A 20,263-nucleotide genomic window follows, 5' to 3' on the forward strand; every position below is an offset into this window, starting at 1 on the left:
TTCAGAATGTAAATATTAGTATCATTCACTCTCACCAGAGAGACCCCACAAATGAATCCCTGCTCTCATGAAATTCTAATTATAACCACACAATCCACCTTATTTACTTTTAGAGCTTCCTGGCAATGCTCTGCCTCTGTGGCTTGTGTGTCTTTCAAATAGCCAAGGGATTTATTCCAATTTTTGCCATTAACCCAATAAGGGATTTCAGCTGAGCACTGTTGTCCGGCATTTCTAATTCAACCCCAGAATTTCCAAATCTAATTTGAGATGAAGACCATGTAGATGCCCCAAGACGTCTCCATTTAAATTCTGTATCTTAGCACAGTTCTCTCCAAAACTTCATTTGGATGCTTGGTGTTTTAGGTTAAACAACACATAAAACCATGTAAAAAAATGTTTATTTTATATGCTTGGTAAGGTTTTGTCTTCATATTAGTATATCTTTTTTCCTATAGGGACTAACGATATTACCTAAACATCACCTGCATCAAACTGAAAGTCATTTATCATATAGGACAATTTCCCCATGATAGAGCCATAGGATGGACAAAAATAAGACGTGCTTAAATGGTCACCTCTCTCTCCTGCCTCACTGTTATTAAATAAACCTAGAGTTTGGCTTGCGACATATTGGTTAGTGGGAACCGGCTTCACAGAATAAATGTTTGGAAGATCAATCCTTGAAAGGACATTGTCAACATCTTTAAACCATGGGTTTGAATATTTTTCTCATGTTTACTGTGTAATTTTATTTTTTAACTTTAAAAAATATTATCCCAAGAATAAAAATTGGACTTTATCAAAATTTGTTTTTAATTCCTTCTTACAAAGTATTTTTACTCGTTTAATTGTATAGTAAACAGTAAAATAATTAGAATTATCTAAAAAATTTAGAATTATCCATCTGTAATTAATTTCATTTTGACAAATGTTGAAGTTGGTCTCTTCCTATAATTTCCTAAGTACATTCAAAGTTAACATTACCATTACTGTATCAGACCATTAGAAGATTGTTTTTTTTTGCCTAAAGTTTTGGCAAAGAAATCAAAGTAATTTTTAAGTTGCTATTCTTATTCTTCACTCTTTGGGAAATGTTGATGTACACAAATTACACTAACAAGGAACACAAAAAGATATGTAGAACTCTCATATCGATACATTAGGTGACCTACTAATAAAATTTCACTATAGATTTTAAATATTTTTCCCTGGTGGATATTCTGGACTGGTTTTCTCTTTCCATTATTTGGAGAGAGAGTGCATTAAATTATACTCCCCAGACTCCCATGCCAACTAGGCTTCTGAATGTAGATTTGTTTCTGTCAATTGTGTGATTGAGTGAGATTTTTGAAAGGAAAAAAAAGAGACTAGAGTCATATTCCCTGTGCTAGTAACAAAGATCATAGAAGAGTAAAGTGGAATTCTTTTGCATTATTTCAGCATCTATATTCAAACTGGGTACTAAGAGGCAATTACATCAGCAGTAACAGATAAGATGGTAGCTTACAAATTCAGAAAGTACAGGCACTGATGGGCTGTCTTGGTCTCTTATCTCCATTAGAGGTTGCAATAGAGGTACTTGTTCTACCAGTGTATCAATTTGTATTGGTTTGAGGTCATTTGTAGTCACACACCTTCAGTATTCCAATGATTTTTGTACACACCTAATTCTTATTATTAATAATCTGTGATAAGACACACTTAGATTGTTTTCTGTTCCCAGCAATGGCACCCAATATAAATTTATGTTGGGACTCAGATTTAATTTTCCTTAATGTATCTCTCAAAATACGGCTTCTATGGTTTTTAGTTATGCTCCACATAAATCATTCTAGCTTTGTCTTACTCGGGGAATAATACTATTATTTTGCTCTCAACAGGAGAAACCAGTCTCAATTTTTAATTCAAGAAATCCACTTCTGGAGCCTTTTTTAAATCTTGATTCTAAATCATGCTTTCTAAAGATGGTCATGCATTTTCAAATAATTGTTTTCTAGACTCTTTTGTTCTTAATAAGTATTTCCCAAATCAGAAAATACAAAAGATTCCATTGACATTTTTTCCATTAATTCATCTATAAAAAAATATCTATCAATGGCTGTCTCTGGATTGAATTTAGTCCACAGCAGTTCTTCCTTACTTCATGTATGTGCTTAAAGATGTTATTCAGCAAAAAGAAAGTACTAATCAGTTGTTAGTTAAGTAACATGATAAAAAATAACATGCCCTAGGCTGCGCTTAGAGGGTGTCATGTAGACCTCGTGATGTATCTGAGAGAAAAGTGATATTCAGTTTGAAGAAGAAGATGTAAGTAGGAAGCAAGATGCAAGCAAAGATGTCTTTGATTTAAAAATTGAGTAATTTTATGCTTACAACTTAGCTTAATCAGTTACTATTGACCTTGGATAAACTGGAATTACTGTGTCTAAATTTCCTAAACTGTAGAATGGAAACAGTATTGACTGCCTGACATAAATAGCTGCTATATATTACACACACACACACACACACACACACACACACCTATCTTACACCATTCCCATTATACTACCTGTTGCTATGCAGATGTTCTTTGTATCTGTGATGTTATTTCCTTGAAAATTTTGGGTATCCACAGAGAATTTTTAATATGCTGTATTTTAAAATATTATTTAGAACTATGTTTACTTAAAAAAATCTGAAGCATATATATTCCTATATGGTAATCACTTTATAAAATTTAGAAAGTTATATTTACAGGTATACAATATATAATTACTGACTCAAACTCTACACATAAGATCTTGTACTTTTAGAAATTATCTGAAATGTACAGAATTCTGCTATGTAACAAATAAAAGATGATTTTAGAGTCAAAGGTCATTTTTAAAACATATCATACTTCTTATTCCTAGTAAAAGGAAAGAGTTGTGAGCCATGAGGACAGAACTTTGTCTGATTTTTACTGACTTTGGAGTCATGCTTGTACATAACTAACCCAGCAATGTCTGGCTCTAGTGAGGAACACACAAGAACATAAATTGTGGAGTTATAAGTATCTGCTGCCAAGTCCACACTCCGTGATTCTAATCCAATAAGGTCTAGAGTGCAGTGTGGACATTTTAAGTAATACACAGTTAAATCTGACATCCATCCTTGCTTAAAAACTACTGACCAACATTACTAAGTATGATAAAAGTTTATAAGATCTGAAAATTATTCTAAATTTAAACATCAGGTTTTGGACAGAAACAGCCAACTCAGTTTAATATGATATCAGAATCTGATTATTTAAATCATTAAAAAATAGCAAAATCATATGGACCACCTTCAGATGAGTCAATAGAACTGGCTAAATGACAAAGTTTTATTTAGTATTGACTTAAATATAGGGCACATATGTGTACCACTGCTTATGTCTAACTCCAGAGAAGAGATTTTAGAAATGAAGAGAAAATTCTTGAATATTTTTTTTCCTCCACAGCAATAGTTACAAAGGAAGATTAACGTATTTCTCAGATTCTTAATTTCAGTAGGAACAAAATGTTGCACTTAATTTTCCATGATTGTTTATAGAAAAATCAGTTAATAGGAAATATGCAATTTTATTTAAACTTCCTGCTCTACTGTAACAAGCATGAATATGTAATATCTAGTAAATAGTATCTGAATAGTTGGTCCCATGGGGAATTAATTAACTCCTTTTACCTCTTTTTCTGAATTTTCTGAAAATGTTCATTTAAATTTCTTGCAGGGACATCAGCAGTAACCAAGTAATTTCTTGGGACTTGTGGCAAAAACCATTTGTAGCCTAAAGATATCCATTCCTTCATTCTTCCTTATTAACAAGACACAAATTTTTATACCGAAGTGTAGTGAACTCAACTAAATATTGTTGTTGTTCTTTGCTATTAGAGGTCAGCATTTGACAAATTTCTAGTCAGTGGAACATTATTGAAATTCTATGAAGTGTTTTTGAAAAAGCCTTTTATTTTCTGGTAAATAAGTAAGGTTCAGTTGGCACTATCCTTCTTCTTGCCTTGAGGTGGACATGGAGTTGAGCTACAGTGAGCTTACTATACAGAAACTAAATTTCCCTTCTCTGAAAAGTCTTTGGTATCAGAAACATAACTTCATTTAACCTTCTATCCTAGGCCAGGTTAACATGTTTATTGAACTGAATCAAAGCTTTTAGAATTTAGCATGTAACTATGCTTAATTTTGATTAATATCTACATAAGTACTACAGAACATTTATTTCTAACACTTAGAAAAACTTCCCCCACCCCCCCACCACAAATCACTTGGCAAGAGGGGCAGGCACAGCAGGCGAGAGACAAGCAAATTTTTTTAAACAGAAACGAGGAAGTGACTAATCTCCCCACACATTATTTCTCCCTTTCAGACTCTTGCTCTTTCAGACACCCAGGCATGTATATGGATAGTTACTACAAAAAAAAAAAGTAAAAAAACAGCTGCTTAACAAATGTGCATAGCTCTATCAGGATCCTAATAAAAATTACAACAAAGATCAGGAAAATAATAGGAATAGTTTAATTATCATAATGCGATCATTGATTCAAAATACTGTGATTTCTCGCCCATGACCACTTTTCCTTTCCATCCTTTCAGGAGGCTCTGCTTCAGTATCCGCACACAATCTCTGTACTTACACAGCTTGCCAGAGATAAAGCACTGCTACTCCTCCTCCTACTCACAGTTTTACAGTTTACGTGTTCCTTTTCTCATCCAGTATTTCATTCAATGTCTTCAACATTCCAGGTACGAACAAACAATACATCCCACAAGCTCAAAAATTAGAAGCAAAATTTTATGTACCTATAAATAGGGATTATAATTGGACTCTACAGAAGATTTCAGAAGATAGTTGGCCATTTACATTTCAGTTGGAAATTCTAAAAATGCACTCAGGAGCCTTGTAAGGCTAAAAAAGAGCACCTGAGGAGGCGGCACTGGTGCCCTCAGGGCTCCAATGCCCTGGATGAAAGCTTTGGCTGACAAAGATTTTGGCTGAACCACAAACTGAGTGAACCCCTTTTCAGTATAAGAATCAACACCAGTATCTTACGCACAATACGAGCATCGTGTGTGTTGCAGAATGTCTGTCACGCAAGAGCGGCTGAGGATGCAGCGTGTTGATGTCCCATCAGAGAACACGGGAATAAAAGAGAAACTTAGTGATCGGACATCTGCAAAATCAACTCCTTTTTATTTTTTCTTAATGGAAATTATGTTTGGACATGTGTGTGCGATTGTGGGTAAAAGTGTAGCATTTCCAGAGTGTCTCTCCTGGCTTTAGTGTATTTGCATATCCTCGGGGATGGAGAGAAGTTCACCTCCACGTCAGTGGGTGATTACCTGGGCACCGAGGGAGTGTCTGAAGCTGAGAGTTTAAGGGGAGAGGCTGGCTGGCTTGCTGGCTTGTTCTGGAGCAGAGGAGAGAGATGGGCCTGGACTGCAGTTTGTAAACAATAAACAGGTTTTAAACTTTAGTTCCCCCTTTGACTGATTTTGGTTTTGAGAGGTAGTTTGCCCGGGATTTCCTCTCCCCGGACTTAAAGCACTGATGAGCCAAACTGAAGGAAGTTATTACGTGCTTTTTGCAGAGTTTGGATTATCTACGGGCACTGGCTGGGAACCGTTCCAGCGCGCTGTACTGAAGCAAACGGCACTAAGAACACTCCTGATTAGATCACAGGCAGGACTGATGTCAAAATACTGGCTTCCAAAAATTAGGACCTGAAGTAATCTTGAAGCATTGTGCTCTTTAACATCCCGTAAGTCAGGATTACATTGTTTTTGTTAATATCTGAAGGGAAAAGAAGGAAAATCTTTGGGACAGTGAAGGGAGGCTGAAACATGGTTTCCTCCTCTCATTTTGGTAATCTTTAACTCAAGAGAGAAAAACTGACTTGCAACAGAACCGCCTCTTTGTTTTCCTTCTTAGACAACACATATATCCAAGTAAGAATAAACTGGATTCCCAATTCTGCGTAACAAAATATTGATGTTAAAATGAGTGTGATGTATTCATTCCTGTATGAGGGATTACGCATGTCTCATGAACTTAATTGTACAGCAACAGTAAGATGGTATTATATTCGGTTCTTAGAGGAAGCAACTTAATTCAGATGATGCCAAAAGCACATCACTGAGAATTTATCAAAGTCCCGTTTACTTTACTGAAAACCATGATTCCCTAAATCCCCGTACTCCAGTTCTCTGCGGCCTAGGAAAACTATAGCCCCAGCTGTCTGAAATTAGCCTGCCCAGGAAGAAAGCGTGTGAGGACACGCCCTGGCGCCCCTCCTTCTACAATGTGAATACAATTAAAGCCTCGTCACAGTGCGTCCACCAAGCAGAGAGGGCGCATTATGAAACTTAACAGGAGCACCAGTGGAAAAGGGACTCCTTGGAATACTTCACCAATGGATCATTTTCCATAAAGCAGATTTTCAAATTTTAACAGTGAGAGAGAAGGATTTCTACCTCTATTAGTTTCCTATCATTGCTGTAATGGACAACCACAAACAAAGTGGCTTAAAATAACAAGTATCTTACAGTTCTGCCGGTTAGAAATCCAAAACAGGTCTCCAGGGGCTAAAATCAAGGTGTCATCTGTGCTGAGTTCCTTTCTGGAGGCTACCAACTCCACCAGCCAGCCGTGCTCTCACCTCACCACTGACTCTAAACCTTCTGCCTTCCACTTCTACATTTAAGTACCCTCCTGACTATACTGGGCCCACCTGGGCAATCTGGGATACCTCCTTAGTTGGAGGTCAGATGATTTGCAATCTTCTACTTGCAATCTTAATTCCACCTTGCCATGAAATATGATGTAACACAAAGTCCAAGGATCAGGCAGTAGACACCACTTAGGGACCATTATTCTACCTATCACAGCACCACCCTAACACAACAATGGAAACTCAAAGATTGTAGTAGGGACAAAAGATTAAATGTGCACAGAACTTCAAATTGCTTATCTCCAAATCCTAAGCACTGCAAATCAGTGAATGACCTCAGCAGGAGTTAAGGCACAAAAACAAAAATCCCTGAAAAACTGCTAAGGAATTTCAAAAGCAACATGGAAGGATAGTTCTAATTCCGGTGCCAAAAATTGCATGAACTTAAAAGTAAATTTGTGAACTATTTCTGGACCTCAAATTTCTCATCCTAGAAATAATAACAATAGGGTCTATTATTTAAAACCCTTCATGTCATTTACAGTAGGTGAAATATATCTTCTAAAAGGGAGGGTTTTGATGAAGACAAGAACTTTGAGAAACATGGGCTCCAGTGACCTGTAATAGCAAAGCACCTAACAAAAAGCAAATGTCTTGCCAATGGGTTTCAGCCCGGGGCAAGTTCGCTATGGATTCAATGTGACCAAAGAAATTGACAGAAAAACGTTCTTGGGGGTGAAAAGGTTTATTACCGGGCTTGTTCTCCCGGGGGTAGGTGGAGCACTAGCATCTCTGCCTCCGCCCAGAGCACTGGGCCAAGCTCTCTATAGTGCAATAATACCTTATTGCCTAAAGGTGTGGAAGCGGTAACCTAACAACAGGCCAGGTACATCATCAGGTAGTTTAAGTTCAGTGAGGATCCTGGCCATAGGAACCCCAACTTCCCCACAGCAAGACCATTAACATTTACTACTTTCAAAAAGGTGCGAATCTGACACTGATAATAATAGTGCAGTTATAGGCAGGGAACTTTATTTTTCCTTATAACTTGCAGATAATGGATAACTTTAAAATCATTTTCATTGAAGTAAGGTATTAACTAAGAATATTTTCATATAGAAATAATTTTTTTGACTTTGTTATTCATTGCATTCATTGCCATAGAAAATGAAAATTTTAAATTTAAAACAAAAATGATTTTTAGAGTTAAAAACAATTGCACAAAAATACAATTAATGGGCTAGTTAAAGCAGTAATCTCAATGCAAAAATGTATAAATGACTTGAAAAAATAAAAGAATTTATGGCAAATCAGAGCCTATCAAATTAGGATTTATTTCATGTCTCATATGTCTCAAACTAAAACTGTTAATTCCAATTACTTAAAAGAATAAATAAAAATAAAGCAGAAAAAAACTTTCTGATATGAAATATTGCTGATCTTTATTAAAAATTATATTAATCAAAATATTCTCTAAATGTAAGCACCCCTTTCCTAGTAAATGCAATCCTATACATGTGACTCAAACATAATTATTTGGTTGGCTGGAAGTCTTTAAAACACTGAAGACAACATCTTGTGGCTAAAAACAAAACAAAACAAAACAAATCAAGAAAAAGCAGATGGGGATAAGGGAGAAATAAAAAAACAGTAAAAAAAAGGACATTCCAAGATATGGAAACTTGGACACTTCTATAATCTTGTTGGTCCTTCTTTTCTTCATTTGTAACTTATTTAATGCTTTTTCTATCTATCAAATCTGTGACTCTATACAAAATGGACTGATGGGACCCAGGAGACTCAAGTAACAACTGGAAAATAAAAATTGCTCAATATTAAAAGGAGCAAGATCATTCTAGAAAAAAGTTGATAAAAGATTGTCACAGAAAATGAGCAGACAGTGGAGTGGAGGCAGTGTGGGAGAGAGCTGGCAGAGTCACAGTTGTAAAGATGTTCTGCGCCTGGAATCTCAGGCCAAGATGAATTAGCAAAAAATGCAAGTAGATAATTAGAATGTGGTTTAGGCCTGGAATCATTTGGGAATATATAAAAAGACTGTTTTCCCAGAAAGCTACAAAGAACAATGAGGTTTCAGCAGAGCTGAAATTGAGGTAGAATAAGCCTGAAAAGGAAATACAGAGATAGGCGAATTGTCTTTTGTGGCTAGACAGAACTAGTACATAGTTGATACTCAATAGTATGTTGCCCGCTATATTTTACACATCTACATACTATTTATAAAGGCAGATAACTGTAATCACAAAGATTGCACATTCACTCTGCCTAAGAACTTGAAACTATTTTCTTCTCAGAAAAGCTACACAGGTAGCTAAAAAATGATACAGATCTAATAAGGAGATATTCAAATATTAAGACATTTATTGGATTTCTGTATTGTTAATGGCATTATACTAGATAATGTAGCATGGAGAGGACACTATAACAGAGCAGTAAGACTACTTAGTTTAAGTTTATATAAACTAAATATCTGTCATATAATGAACAATTCAATAAATGTGGATGGTGATGATCATGGCTGTTGGATAATGAATCAGAAGGCTGAAATGTTCATTTGAATTCTGCTACTTACCAGTTATGTTTCCTTCTACAAGGCATTTAACCTCTCTTCCATCTCAGTTCCTCCATTTGTTAGTAGTAAAGAAAAATCCTTGCTATATCCCTAGTGGACAGGGTTGCTGTGAAGGGAGACAGAAGAGATATCTCTATCTATTTATCTATAAATGCTTTTTGTAAACTCTAAAAAATAATGTAATTCCATATGGCTAAAGCAGTCTTGGCTTTACAGAGGCTACAAGCTAAACAAGGAGATACAACGCACGTGCAAAAGCTGTACTAATGCTGTCCTGCCAATGGGTTTCAGCCCTGGGCAAGTTCACTATGGATTCAGTGAGACCAAAGAATGATAATGAAACAGTCTTGGGGTGAAACAGTTATACCCAATTTTATTCCCATGGTGGCAGGTCAATCACTAGAATCCCATCCACTCAGAGCGAGTCTGCACTCAGCAAGCTGGTCTCTACCTCTGGGCCTCTCTGCCCCGTGCAGCCATCTCAACCTCTGTCCTCAGCGCTGCCACCACTCTAGTCTCATCTCTGCTTTCCTGCAGCCTTGCAGCTGATATGCCACCAAGTCACCCAGAGCACTGGGCAAAGCTCTTTATAGAGTCAATAACAATGTATTGCCCACACATGTGTGTACTGAGCTAGCCGACAAGGGCCAGATCAGAATCCTGGATATAGGAACCTTCACTTTATCCACAAATGCATACAAAATGCTAATGATATAATGACAGAATATACAACAAAGTCTGTAAAGAAAGTGCAAAATAGTTTTATTTTCATTAATATATTCATGAAGGATTATAATATGAATGTCAAATGACTTAGTAGACTTGATGGGATGGATCAGAGTGGACAAAAGGAAATGTTTCCTAAAGGCTGAGCTAAAGAAAGTGTGTGCCAATGTTGTCTATGTACACAGACAACGTCCACAGATGCAGCCTTAACACTGTGCTTACTCACCCCCACCCTCAGCCCTGACCCTGCATTTAGATTAAGTTTAAAACCATATCAGATTCTTGAAAACGTAACAACATTTCAGCTTAACAGCACCTATTAATGACTAAAATAATTATTTGAACTGTTGTAAAGACAATGTCAAAAACTGTTGTGGAGCCTTACGCTAACAGTATAATATTAGATATCCTGTAGCACAGGAGGAGTGACTTATGGTGGCATAAAGAAGATAATAATAAAAATATGTATATTTGATTGAATATAGAAGAAACCACAGAGAACTTAAAGTTAAATTTTAGGGAAACCACAAAAATGATTACATTAAAGACTAAATCTCCCTGGGGAAGTAGGAGAAACTTTGTGACTACTAAACCTACATCAGGGAAATGACAGAGGGTGGAGACAAGGAATTCTAAACTGAAGGCAGAGGAGGTAGACGACCCCTGTTTTTTTTCTATAGCATTTTTGGTTACCAAACTGCTCAGAAACAACATTTTTCTGAATTAACTATAAACAAATCAGAAACATATGAATTAAAATTTTACATTCTGCAAATGATCCTGGCCATCCCTAATGGGGGGGGGAAAGTTACTCATTAAATTTCAGACATTTTCAGTTTTAGGAAGGCTGCACAAAGGGCAAGTTCAGCAGGATAGGTGGAGCCAATTAACATCCAGACTGCGAGCAACAAGCCCGTGCAAACAGGCATCTTGACGATGTCTCTCCACTGCTTATCTGTGCTTCAGCCAGTTATCTCCCTTGGGCAAAATATATTCTCAGATGACAGGAACTAATTTTGACACCAGATGCTCTGTATCGATTTCCGGGGTTCTGTGGAGGCCCCTCCTGAGCAGATTCCTGCTGGGCTGAACAGGAAAACCACTCTGATACCCAATTCAGCAGAAGCCCAAATTTACTACTGACAATTGAGAGGATGAACAGTGACATCCCATCTTTCTTCCTGGAATTTTTCAAGCATAGTAAATAAAACTGTTCTGTCCAAAGAGCATATTCTGCATGGGTAGCAACATATCTGGGAGAAGCACACAAAGAATGATCCACATTTTTATAAATAGTAAATAATACAGGAAATAAGTATCATTCCTTTAAATAATAAAGGAAGGGATGGATGGGTGTAGCACTTATGGGCTTTTCATCACATTCCTAGCCCCAAAGGGAAAATATTTCTTCTGGATGCTAAGATTTAGCCCTTTTGTGCCATAAAAGGCAGTAGAACAATGGTCTTTACAACATTCTTAGGGTCCTAATCTAATGTGGTCTGAATTGACACTTTACCTTGATAAACTAACAAAAAATAAGACCAATCAGTATTAATGCTTTTCAATTATTTTCATGACATATAGTTAATTTCTCTTAAGATTATCACCATTTTCCTCTACAAAAGAATTCAGATAAACATCATATCTTTAGTAAAAAGCACAAAATGCCTTATGTCCAAGGCACAGCTTTTTGAAAATTTAGAGATGTATTCACAAAATTTCAAAATGCCATTGTTGTCTTTTATCATTTTATGGTATAATAGTTTCAGATCTACATATCTATTAAAAATGTATTCAAATCTTGATTACTTAGAAATGTATAAACATCTTTGTGGCATCTCTGGGGACTATTGATAACACTGTTATAATTTTGTGCCTGAGATAAGAAGAAATCTAAGAGTAATTTATGTTGATCATGTCTTAAATTTGCTTGAGAAACTACTCAATCCTAACAATAACTGAACATATTTCAGGATTAAGAGGGACACCAGGTTTATGATCATTAGCTATTTAACTGCATTGTGTTTTTGAAAGTAAAATATTTATATACACAAAATCATTTCCAAAATGTTAAGAATTAATACTATTTGCTAAAAACCCCTGTAATTTGGTATTTATGTGGAAATATCTAAGAACATATATGTGTATGTGCATTATAATATATAACACACATATATAATCTATATCATGCTACATGTATGTTTTATGCATGTACATACACATATATACAATATTCATGTAGCATGTATATAATATAGAAATACATATATAAATGATTTCACCATTCCTTAGAATGATCTTCTTGATTATTATCAGGAATAATCCACACGATAAGTAGAATGTTTTAACTTTTTTTTACCATTAATCCAAAAGTTCAATGAGCTTTGATAACCGATTATATTTTTTGGCCTCGCAGATATAATAAATTACAGATTAGGGATGATGTCACACTTCAGTATGTTTAACCTTCCATCGTTTGACTAGTTGTCATCTCTAGCTTTAAAAACAGGAAATCAAGATACACTTAAATGAATTTGCTTTTACTACATTTTCAAATGTACTAAGAAAAAATATTCCAACTGAAGTCACAGTTTGTGAAAATGCCTCAAGAAAGAAAAGAGAAAATAAGTTTATAATATTGGGAAGCTTTTTGTAAGTTTTGTTTCCAGTATTTTATTTTACTTTTCAACCTTGGTCCAACACAAATGAGCTAGAGTCAGGATAAATCTCATGATTTTCCACAAAATGAATTCCAAGCTTGCAAAAAATAAGAGCTGATAATAATGACAATATTTTTATATCTTTCCTTTGCTATTTAGGTCCATCAAGATGAGAACTATGAAAATAAATAGTGGTCCATCCAAAAGGCTGACGTACAAACATGACGGGCCTAGTGGTATTATTTCCTGAATGGCTCAATTGACTTTTTTTTGGAGAGTGTTTTTATAGGCTAAATTACAGAATCATAGAATCATGGAATTTTTAGAACTGGAAGGAATTTCAGTAATCACTAGGGTGCTGTTTGGTAAACATTCCCTTGTATGTTCAAAATAACACCCAAAAGAACTGGTATAACTTCCTAAACCCTTCTCCCCAAAGACTGCTTCCCATGCGTGCTATGTACCCAGCACCTCAACGTGTACGGCTTCACTACACTGTGGTCTAGTAAAGTGAGAAGAAGGTGGCTGCTCTGGGATTCTAGCCAAGAAGTTTTATTGATGGAAGTGAAAAAAAATTGATGGATATACATATTTATCTAAGCAAATCCCATACAGAAATCCAGATAATATCACCAGGGTAAGTTTCCAGTTAGAAGAATGCATGCCACTAACTAAAATCTTCATTATGTAGCAGAAACTTTATCCTAACTTGTCATCTTCAAAGTTAAATAACTTAATGGATTATAATATTTTTTTAGGGTAGAGTTCATGGGCTACATTTCTGTAACTCATACAGAACCTAGCACTGAATATAGTAGGGACTTAATATGTATTTTCTTTTCATGTTTTGTTTTGTTATACTTTTGCTGGCAACTGTCTTGAAAAGAAAAAGAAAACAAAACAGACTTCTAGAGCATCAGATAGGCATCTAAAGTTTACCATTTATTTTGGTGGAATTATTAGGGAAAATTTAACTGTCCTTAAAGAGAATTACTTAATTTAAGAACTGTGCTTAATTTAAGCCTCACAAAAATCTGGTTTGCAAGTGAGGAGGCTGATAGAGAGGGATAACTATTTGACCCCAGTTATACAACTGTTAAGGCACAGTATGGAGCTTTCAACCCAAATATGTCTGTTAAACCCCACTGTGAGGACTCAATAGAAAGCCAAAAGAATTTGCCCATTAGTGCATCCATTTTTCAAAAGAATGATAATAATTCTTAGGGAAGTTATTTCAAGTTATATATAATGATTCTAATTACTGTATGAAAAGGAAAATTTTAATTTAAGATATACCATGTAATCTAATCACAGAGGGAAATGAAACAAAATCATTCTCCTCAGGAATCTCCCTTTCACCTTTACCCAGAGTTCTTCATATTAAAAAAGAAACAAAATTCCTTGGAATAAAAACAACTTTCAAGCATGCACAAATTTGATAAATTCTTTCAAAGACTTTCACAATTTCTGTTCTTAATATGATGAGCTTTTGCCTTTCAAGAATCCATTTTAAACAGTTACTCTCTGAACTGTCTTTTCACTAAGAACTACAGATATAACTTTGATCGTATAGATTACACAGTTTTAAATAGACTCCACCAATTGTTGATATTAAAAGTCCATTCTCTTTATTTGCTCTTTCATTGGGCATTTCCCCTCATCCTTGGGGGGGTTTTCTAAGGTCACTGGATACTTTTATTTTTATTTAGGTATCTTGGATCTTTCATTAGGTAAAAAGAAAGCTTTCCACTGAAAATAAATGATAATACTGGGTGGGCTTGTGAAGTTCCAAAATTATTTTTAAGTAATATTTAGCTGCCAAAATTAATATAACTTATCAGCTTGCATTTTTAGTGCAAGGAAATTTCCAATTACTTGAGCCAACTTTTTAAAGTAATTGAAGATAGGGTTTCCAGCTACATCTAAGCGACTGTTTAATACTATGTTTCTTTAGCTATTTTTCAGTCTGGCTGGATAAAAATTGTAATTAGCATATTAGATGATTAGAGAGAAGGTAATAAATTAATGTGAGAACTGATTCCACCTGAGCTTAGTGCCAGTATAGTATGCAAATTTCATTTAATGCCTTAAGTTTAATGTAGAACTCATGAGCAGTAATCAACAGCAAAGATTTAAATATTTAACGTGTAACAGCTCTATCTTGTAAACATAATATTTAATGAACTGTATTTTATTATATAAAATGCAAAAACATTCTTCATCTACATTCATTAAATCTGATTAATCAGTGTTTCTTATAAAAGTTACCAGTACCATGACTATTAGGATTAAAAGGGGGAAAAAATTATTCACACTCCATTTTATAGGAAGCAAGATGTATGTAAAATTTTATAAGAACCTTTGCTTATTTAAATGACCATTTCAACTCCAAAATTGGAAGATTTTATACATTTGCTAAAGTATTCAGTTTTATTTTAACTTCACCTCTGCTTTTTTTTTTTTATGGCAAAGCTGGTTTATTGAACTTCATAAGGAAAAGGTTACAGTGACACTATTCCACAACAAAAGTACTTAACTTCAGTTTAGATTTCAAGATGAAATGTATTACCCATATGTCAGTAAAGCATTGTCTATTAATAGCTAACTAGATTTTGGATTAGCTTCCTTTGGTGTTCTCAAATTAAGACTTTTCCAAAACATATCTGATGTTTCCAACTAAGGGTCACAATTAAAAGAAATTCACACAAGAGTTACAAAATATGCGATTTGTGCTTTAAAAATTAATAATTGGTTGTTTGATAAGTCACCATTTTGGAAGGGGTTTCTCAACAGTCAATGAATTGTTTTATAAATATTCTGGGAAATATCTAAAAGCTTTATTCCCATTAAAGTATATGTTCTTTTTAAAATAAAAACATAGAAAAAATTAAAATACTAAATCATTACAAATGAGATAACAAACATTTTTAATTTAATAAATATTAAAGTAAAAAAGTAAGTCCTTTCACAGAACTGTAAAGGACACTAACTTCTTACAAAAAGAAACAAAGTTAAATTACTTTTTTTTTAAAGTCATTAATAGCACTGAAAAAACATAAATGTGCTTGGAAAGTCTGTAAGCTTTCTTCCCACACTTTAGAAAATGTTTTGAAAAGCAATAAAGAGATTCCCATCTTTAAAAAGCTGTTACTCCATCACAATTCATACAGTTATCATTGTTTTACTAAAAAAGTTACAAATCAACATTAATTTAGATAGTAAAATCATTTTTAATTCTAGCATAAGAAAAATGGATAAACCTTTGTAGACATAAAGTCAATTTGTTTTTCCTTAACTCTAATATATTTAAAACTGAATTATTTCCTATAATTATTACTTTCAGTTCATTTAATAGTATTATCTTGTTTTTATAATTAAATTATCCAGTTAGAACCACCATGATAATTAAGCAAAATTCCTAAACTAGATTAGAATCCATATTTATTGGTTTCCCACATTCTGAAAATGTTATAAGTAGAATCATCTTTTGGCTTTAATTTCTTCTACTACTATCAAGGGCAGCAATCTATCAGAATTAGTGAATGTGCACACTTCAGTTAAAGTTCATGGCTTACATTCCATTCATGTAATAGTTTCATATGCAAGCTTACTATTTCCTATGTGCAAAGTTTTAAATTCAAAATAAAATTATTTAGGGTTAAAAAACTTTTTGAAATATTCTTTCCACAACTGAGGCATAGACAGGATACTTCTCAATATCTATTTTTCATCCTGAGGAGGAATCGCTTGTTGTGACCATAAAATGTGCCAAGATTTTTTAAACTGATGTACTGTAACACAATATTATTAAAGAAATATATGCAGATTCATAGCAATTAAAGGATGTCCATGGAGCTATGATCCAAATGAAGTTGATTTGTTTATTCAGTCTTTAATCATTAAATAGACTGGGGATGGGGGACAGCAAGCAATGAACTATTCCAGATACAAAGCTAAAAGCTAAGAGTAAGTCTCCTGTGGTAGCCAGCAACCATGTTTACCTATTTTCCCCCAAATTATGACTCCTCAAATGCTTTCAGTTAGTTTTTCACTGTTTAAAAATATCAAAATAAAATGTAAAGCACCTTCATATCATATCATTGCATGATATATCATTGCATTTGTATTAAGATATCATTGTATTTGCATTAAGATATATCATTGCATTTGCATTAAGATCTGACTTATTTTTGCATATTTTAATAGAACTTAAGAAGAAAATCCAAATTACACTTTTAAAATAACAATGACTTTTGTAAAACTGACTGATGTTGATTAGAAATATCAAGCATCTAGAATCATTGAAAAATTTGTTCTTTATGGACTGTGAACCAGAACTCTATGCCTTCTCTTCTCACTGGAGCTAAAGTCTTGGCTCCAAAATATACCAATAATAATGCAATTAAACACATTAAAAGTACAAATAAAGAACTCTAGTGAGAGGCAAATTCCAGTTTTTATCCTATTGCAAACACTTCCCATTAAAGGACATACCACTAAATATACCTTACAGTTTTTTTCAATCCCAGGAAAACAGGACTGAGTAGCCACTCTTAAAATTCTATTGCGCTCTCATCTGAAGCCTCCTTCACTGGGCTCTCAACGGAAAGATGCTCTGATTGATCCTACTTCTGCTTCATTTTCAACCTCACCTGAAAACAACTTATTCCTTGTGTTGTCACAGTGACAAACTTAAGTAGATACAAGATACAAATGTGATTTGTGGAGTATAACAACAAAGCAAAACTGAAGGAACATAACAGCAGCAGACTCACAGACTCCAAGAAAGGACTAGTGGTTACCAAAGGGGAGGGGTGAGGAGAGGGTGGGTGGGAAGGGAGGGAGAAGGGGATTGAGGGGTATTATGTTTAGTACACATGGTGTAGGGGGGTCACGGGAAAGACAGTGTAGCATGGAGAAGGCAAATAGTGGATCTGTGGCATTTTACTACACTGATGGACAGTGACTGCAATGGGGTATGGGGGGTGGGGACTCAATAATATGGGTGAATGTAGTAACCACATTGTTTTTTCATGTGAAACCTTCATAAGAGTATATATCAATAATACCTTAAAAAAAAGATATAAATGTGAGCATGACAATGATAAATAGCAAAGTGTCAGGATGATCCATTATACTTGAGATTAAATCTTACAACTTATCACTGTCATATTTCAAAAGTATTTCTTTACTGATATCATAAAGACTGTTATTTAGCACCAGCATGTTATTGCAGGCTTTGGTTCAGGCTTCAGGGTAATTCCATTATCAGGGGATTGACTGAGCATTAATGATTTGTGGCTTTTCAGTTTATGAGCCAAGGTCATAAATATAGCTTCCACATGGTCATTATCATTGGGGTTCTTAGCAGAGGTTTCAAACAAAGGCATACTGTGTGTGTCAGCAAATTTTTGTGCCAAGTCTGTAGGCACTTGAATGGCACTTCTCAAGTCACATTTATTTCCAACAAGAATCCGTGGTATATCACTGGCTAGCAAATGCTGCTTGCATTCTTCTATCCAAGATGGCAGGCTATGAAAACTAGCCATGTTGGTCATATCATACACAAAGACAACAGCATGTACATTTCTGTAGTAGTGCTGTACCATGCTCTTTCTGAAGCGTTCTTGTCCTGCTGTGTCCCATAACTGGATCTTGATGCGCTCCCCATCAATCTCCACCGCCCGTTCTCGGAAATCCACCCCGATGGTAGCCTCGGTGCGGTCGGGGAAGCGGCCGGCGCAGAAGCGGTAGGTCAGGCATGTCTTGCCCACATTGGAGTCGCCGATCACGATTATCTTGAAGATGCGGGAGCGAGCCGGAGGCAGAAACACTGAAGCCCCAGACACCGCACCGCTGGACGAAAAGCTTGCCTCCAGCGACGACTCCATCTCCGAAGCCATTCTCCTGGGAAGGTGCGGAACCCGTCGGGGCTGGACGGCGGCGCAGAAGGTCAGTCTGCCCAGCGGCCAAGCAGAACAACCCAGGCCCCGCACCCTTGCCGGCCCGGCCCCGCCACGTCCGGGGTTCCCGCCCTCCGTAGGAAGCCGCGCAATCACTCTCACCTCTGCTTTCTAAATGCAACCCATACAGAGCCCATTTCTTAGTAAAACTATTTCTGTCTGCTGCCTACAGAATAATTCACTTGCTCCTCTCTGTGGCATCTGACACAATGCATTTGTTGATTGGAAATTGTACCTTATTGTTTTGTAATTATTATTTATGTCTACCTTCTATTTTAAAATAATGGACTCAAAAAAGAGGTTCACTTTGTTTCATCGTTTCACACCCTCCTCTTGTCACATTATCTAGCACATAGGAGATGAACTGGAATGAACTAAATTTCCACTAGCCAATACATTTCAAGAGGACAGGACTTTGATTGTTTGTTAATGTATCATGATCACACAGAAAGCGCCTGGCATGTGGGAAATATTCATAAAGAAATATCCATTGAACTCATAAAGTTTTATTGAATTTGAATTAGTTAATTTAATTTTGAGTTATTTATTTAATTAGAATTGGATCCTAAAATGTCTAATCACACAAATTATTATTTGCCTTTTAATGAGTCACTATGAATTGTATTAGCACATAAAATATTATCTGACATACATTCTGGTCATTAAAATAAAAATAAGAATCAGACCTGCAATAGCAGCTTGTAGCCTATGCCTGCCCTTCTACCACGACCACCACCAAACCATGTGCATTGCATTTCCTAAGTCTGGAATAGTCATTAGAATCTTTAACCAAACTGTATTTGAATCTCAACACTGAAAATGGGGTGGAAACTTTGCTGTACAGTCTCACTCATGATATTCTGGCACTACTGAAGTCATTTCATGCCACATAATTGCAAAAAACCACATTAGACTTCAGAAGTACTATCTCCTGCCAGAAACAGGAAGAGAAGTGAACTTGATGAAACTCTTACAGGTTAACAATAATCACAACGTATTTTCAAGCCGTCTCCTTGGTAACCTCCTGTTTCCAGTCTTTAATTTCAATTGCTTTATTCATACTGAATTAAATGTGAAGTAGTATCATTTAACTTGTTTATTTAAAAGAGCACTAGACTGCGAAAATGAAGAGACCCTGATTCATGTACCAATTGAATCATTAATAAGCTGTGCATCTCTGGCAAATCACCTGTTTTCTTATTTTTAGCATTCTAAACAGGAAACAGGAGATTGAGCTGTATGATGTTTGAAGTTCCTTTAAGTTCTAAAATTCTAAGATTCTTTGAACTTATCTCCAAATATTATTTCCCAATTTTCACTCATATCATTATACTTCACATTCTTTCCTTAGTTTGGAATGCCCTCCTCTCTCTCTTTGCCTTTTCAAATCTTGACGACTTTTTAAGACACACCTACTTCAAATTTCCAGCAAAAAGCCTTCCCTGGTTGCTCACTGTTTTTCCTTCCCCATGATCTCTTAGGTTATTCAGTGTGGACATACTAAGAGCCATATTATATTGTTTGTTGGAATGCTAGTTTTTTTATATGCAACAACAGCATCACATGTATATTGTTCTTTTTTTTTATTTTGGTATCATTAATCTACAATTACATGAAGAACATTATGTTTACTAG

At 35.2% G+C, this 20,263-nt stretch overlaps 2 protein-coding genes and 1 long non-coding RNA gene across 3 annotated transcripts in view; 1 reads left to right on the plus strand and 2 right to left on the minus strand.

Annotated features, from left to right (window-relative positions):
* Positions 1 to 20,263, plus strand: part of LOC130680903 (zinc finger protein 541-like) — a 507,420-nt gene that overhangs the window by 327,492 nt on the left and 159,665 nt on the right. The window lies entirely within an intron of this gene.
* The window catches only part of LOC130680917 (uncharacterized), a 477,927-nt gene that overhangs the window by 300,094 nt on the left and 157,570 nt on the right, over positions 1 to 20,263 (minus strand). The window lies entirely within an intron of this gene.
* On the minus strand, positions 17,836 to 18,668 carry LOC130680906 (ras-related protein Rab-33B). Its single transcript, XM_057492698.1, has one exon. The coding sequence runs from the start codon at positions 18,566 to 18,568 to the stop codon at positions 17,879 to 17,881; it is 690 nt and encodes a 229-aa protein (XP_057348681.1). The 5' UTR covers positions 18,569 to 18,668; the 3' UTR covers positions 17,836 to 17,878.

The sequence above is a fragment of the Manis pentadactyla genome, chromosome 15 (assembly GCF_030020395.1).
Source record: "Manis pentadactyla isolate mManPen7 chromosome 15, mManPen7.hap1, whole genome shotgun sequence".
Lineage (NCBI taxonomy): Eukaryota > Metazoa > Chordata > Mammalia > Pholidota > Manidae > Manis > Manis pentadactyla.

What these genes read in the sequence shown, in the direction of transcription:
- LOC130680906 (XM_057492698.1), bottom strand. Translation starts at nt 18,568, where the DNA reads ATGGCTTCGGAGATGGAGTCGTCGCTGGAGGCAAGCTTTTCGTCCAGC.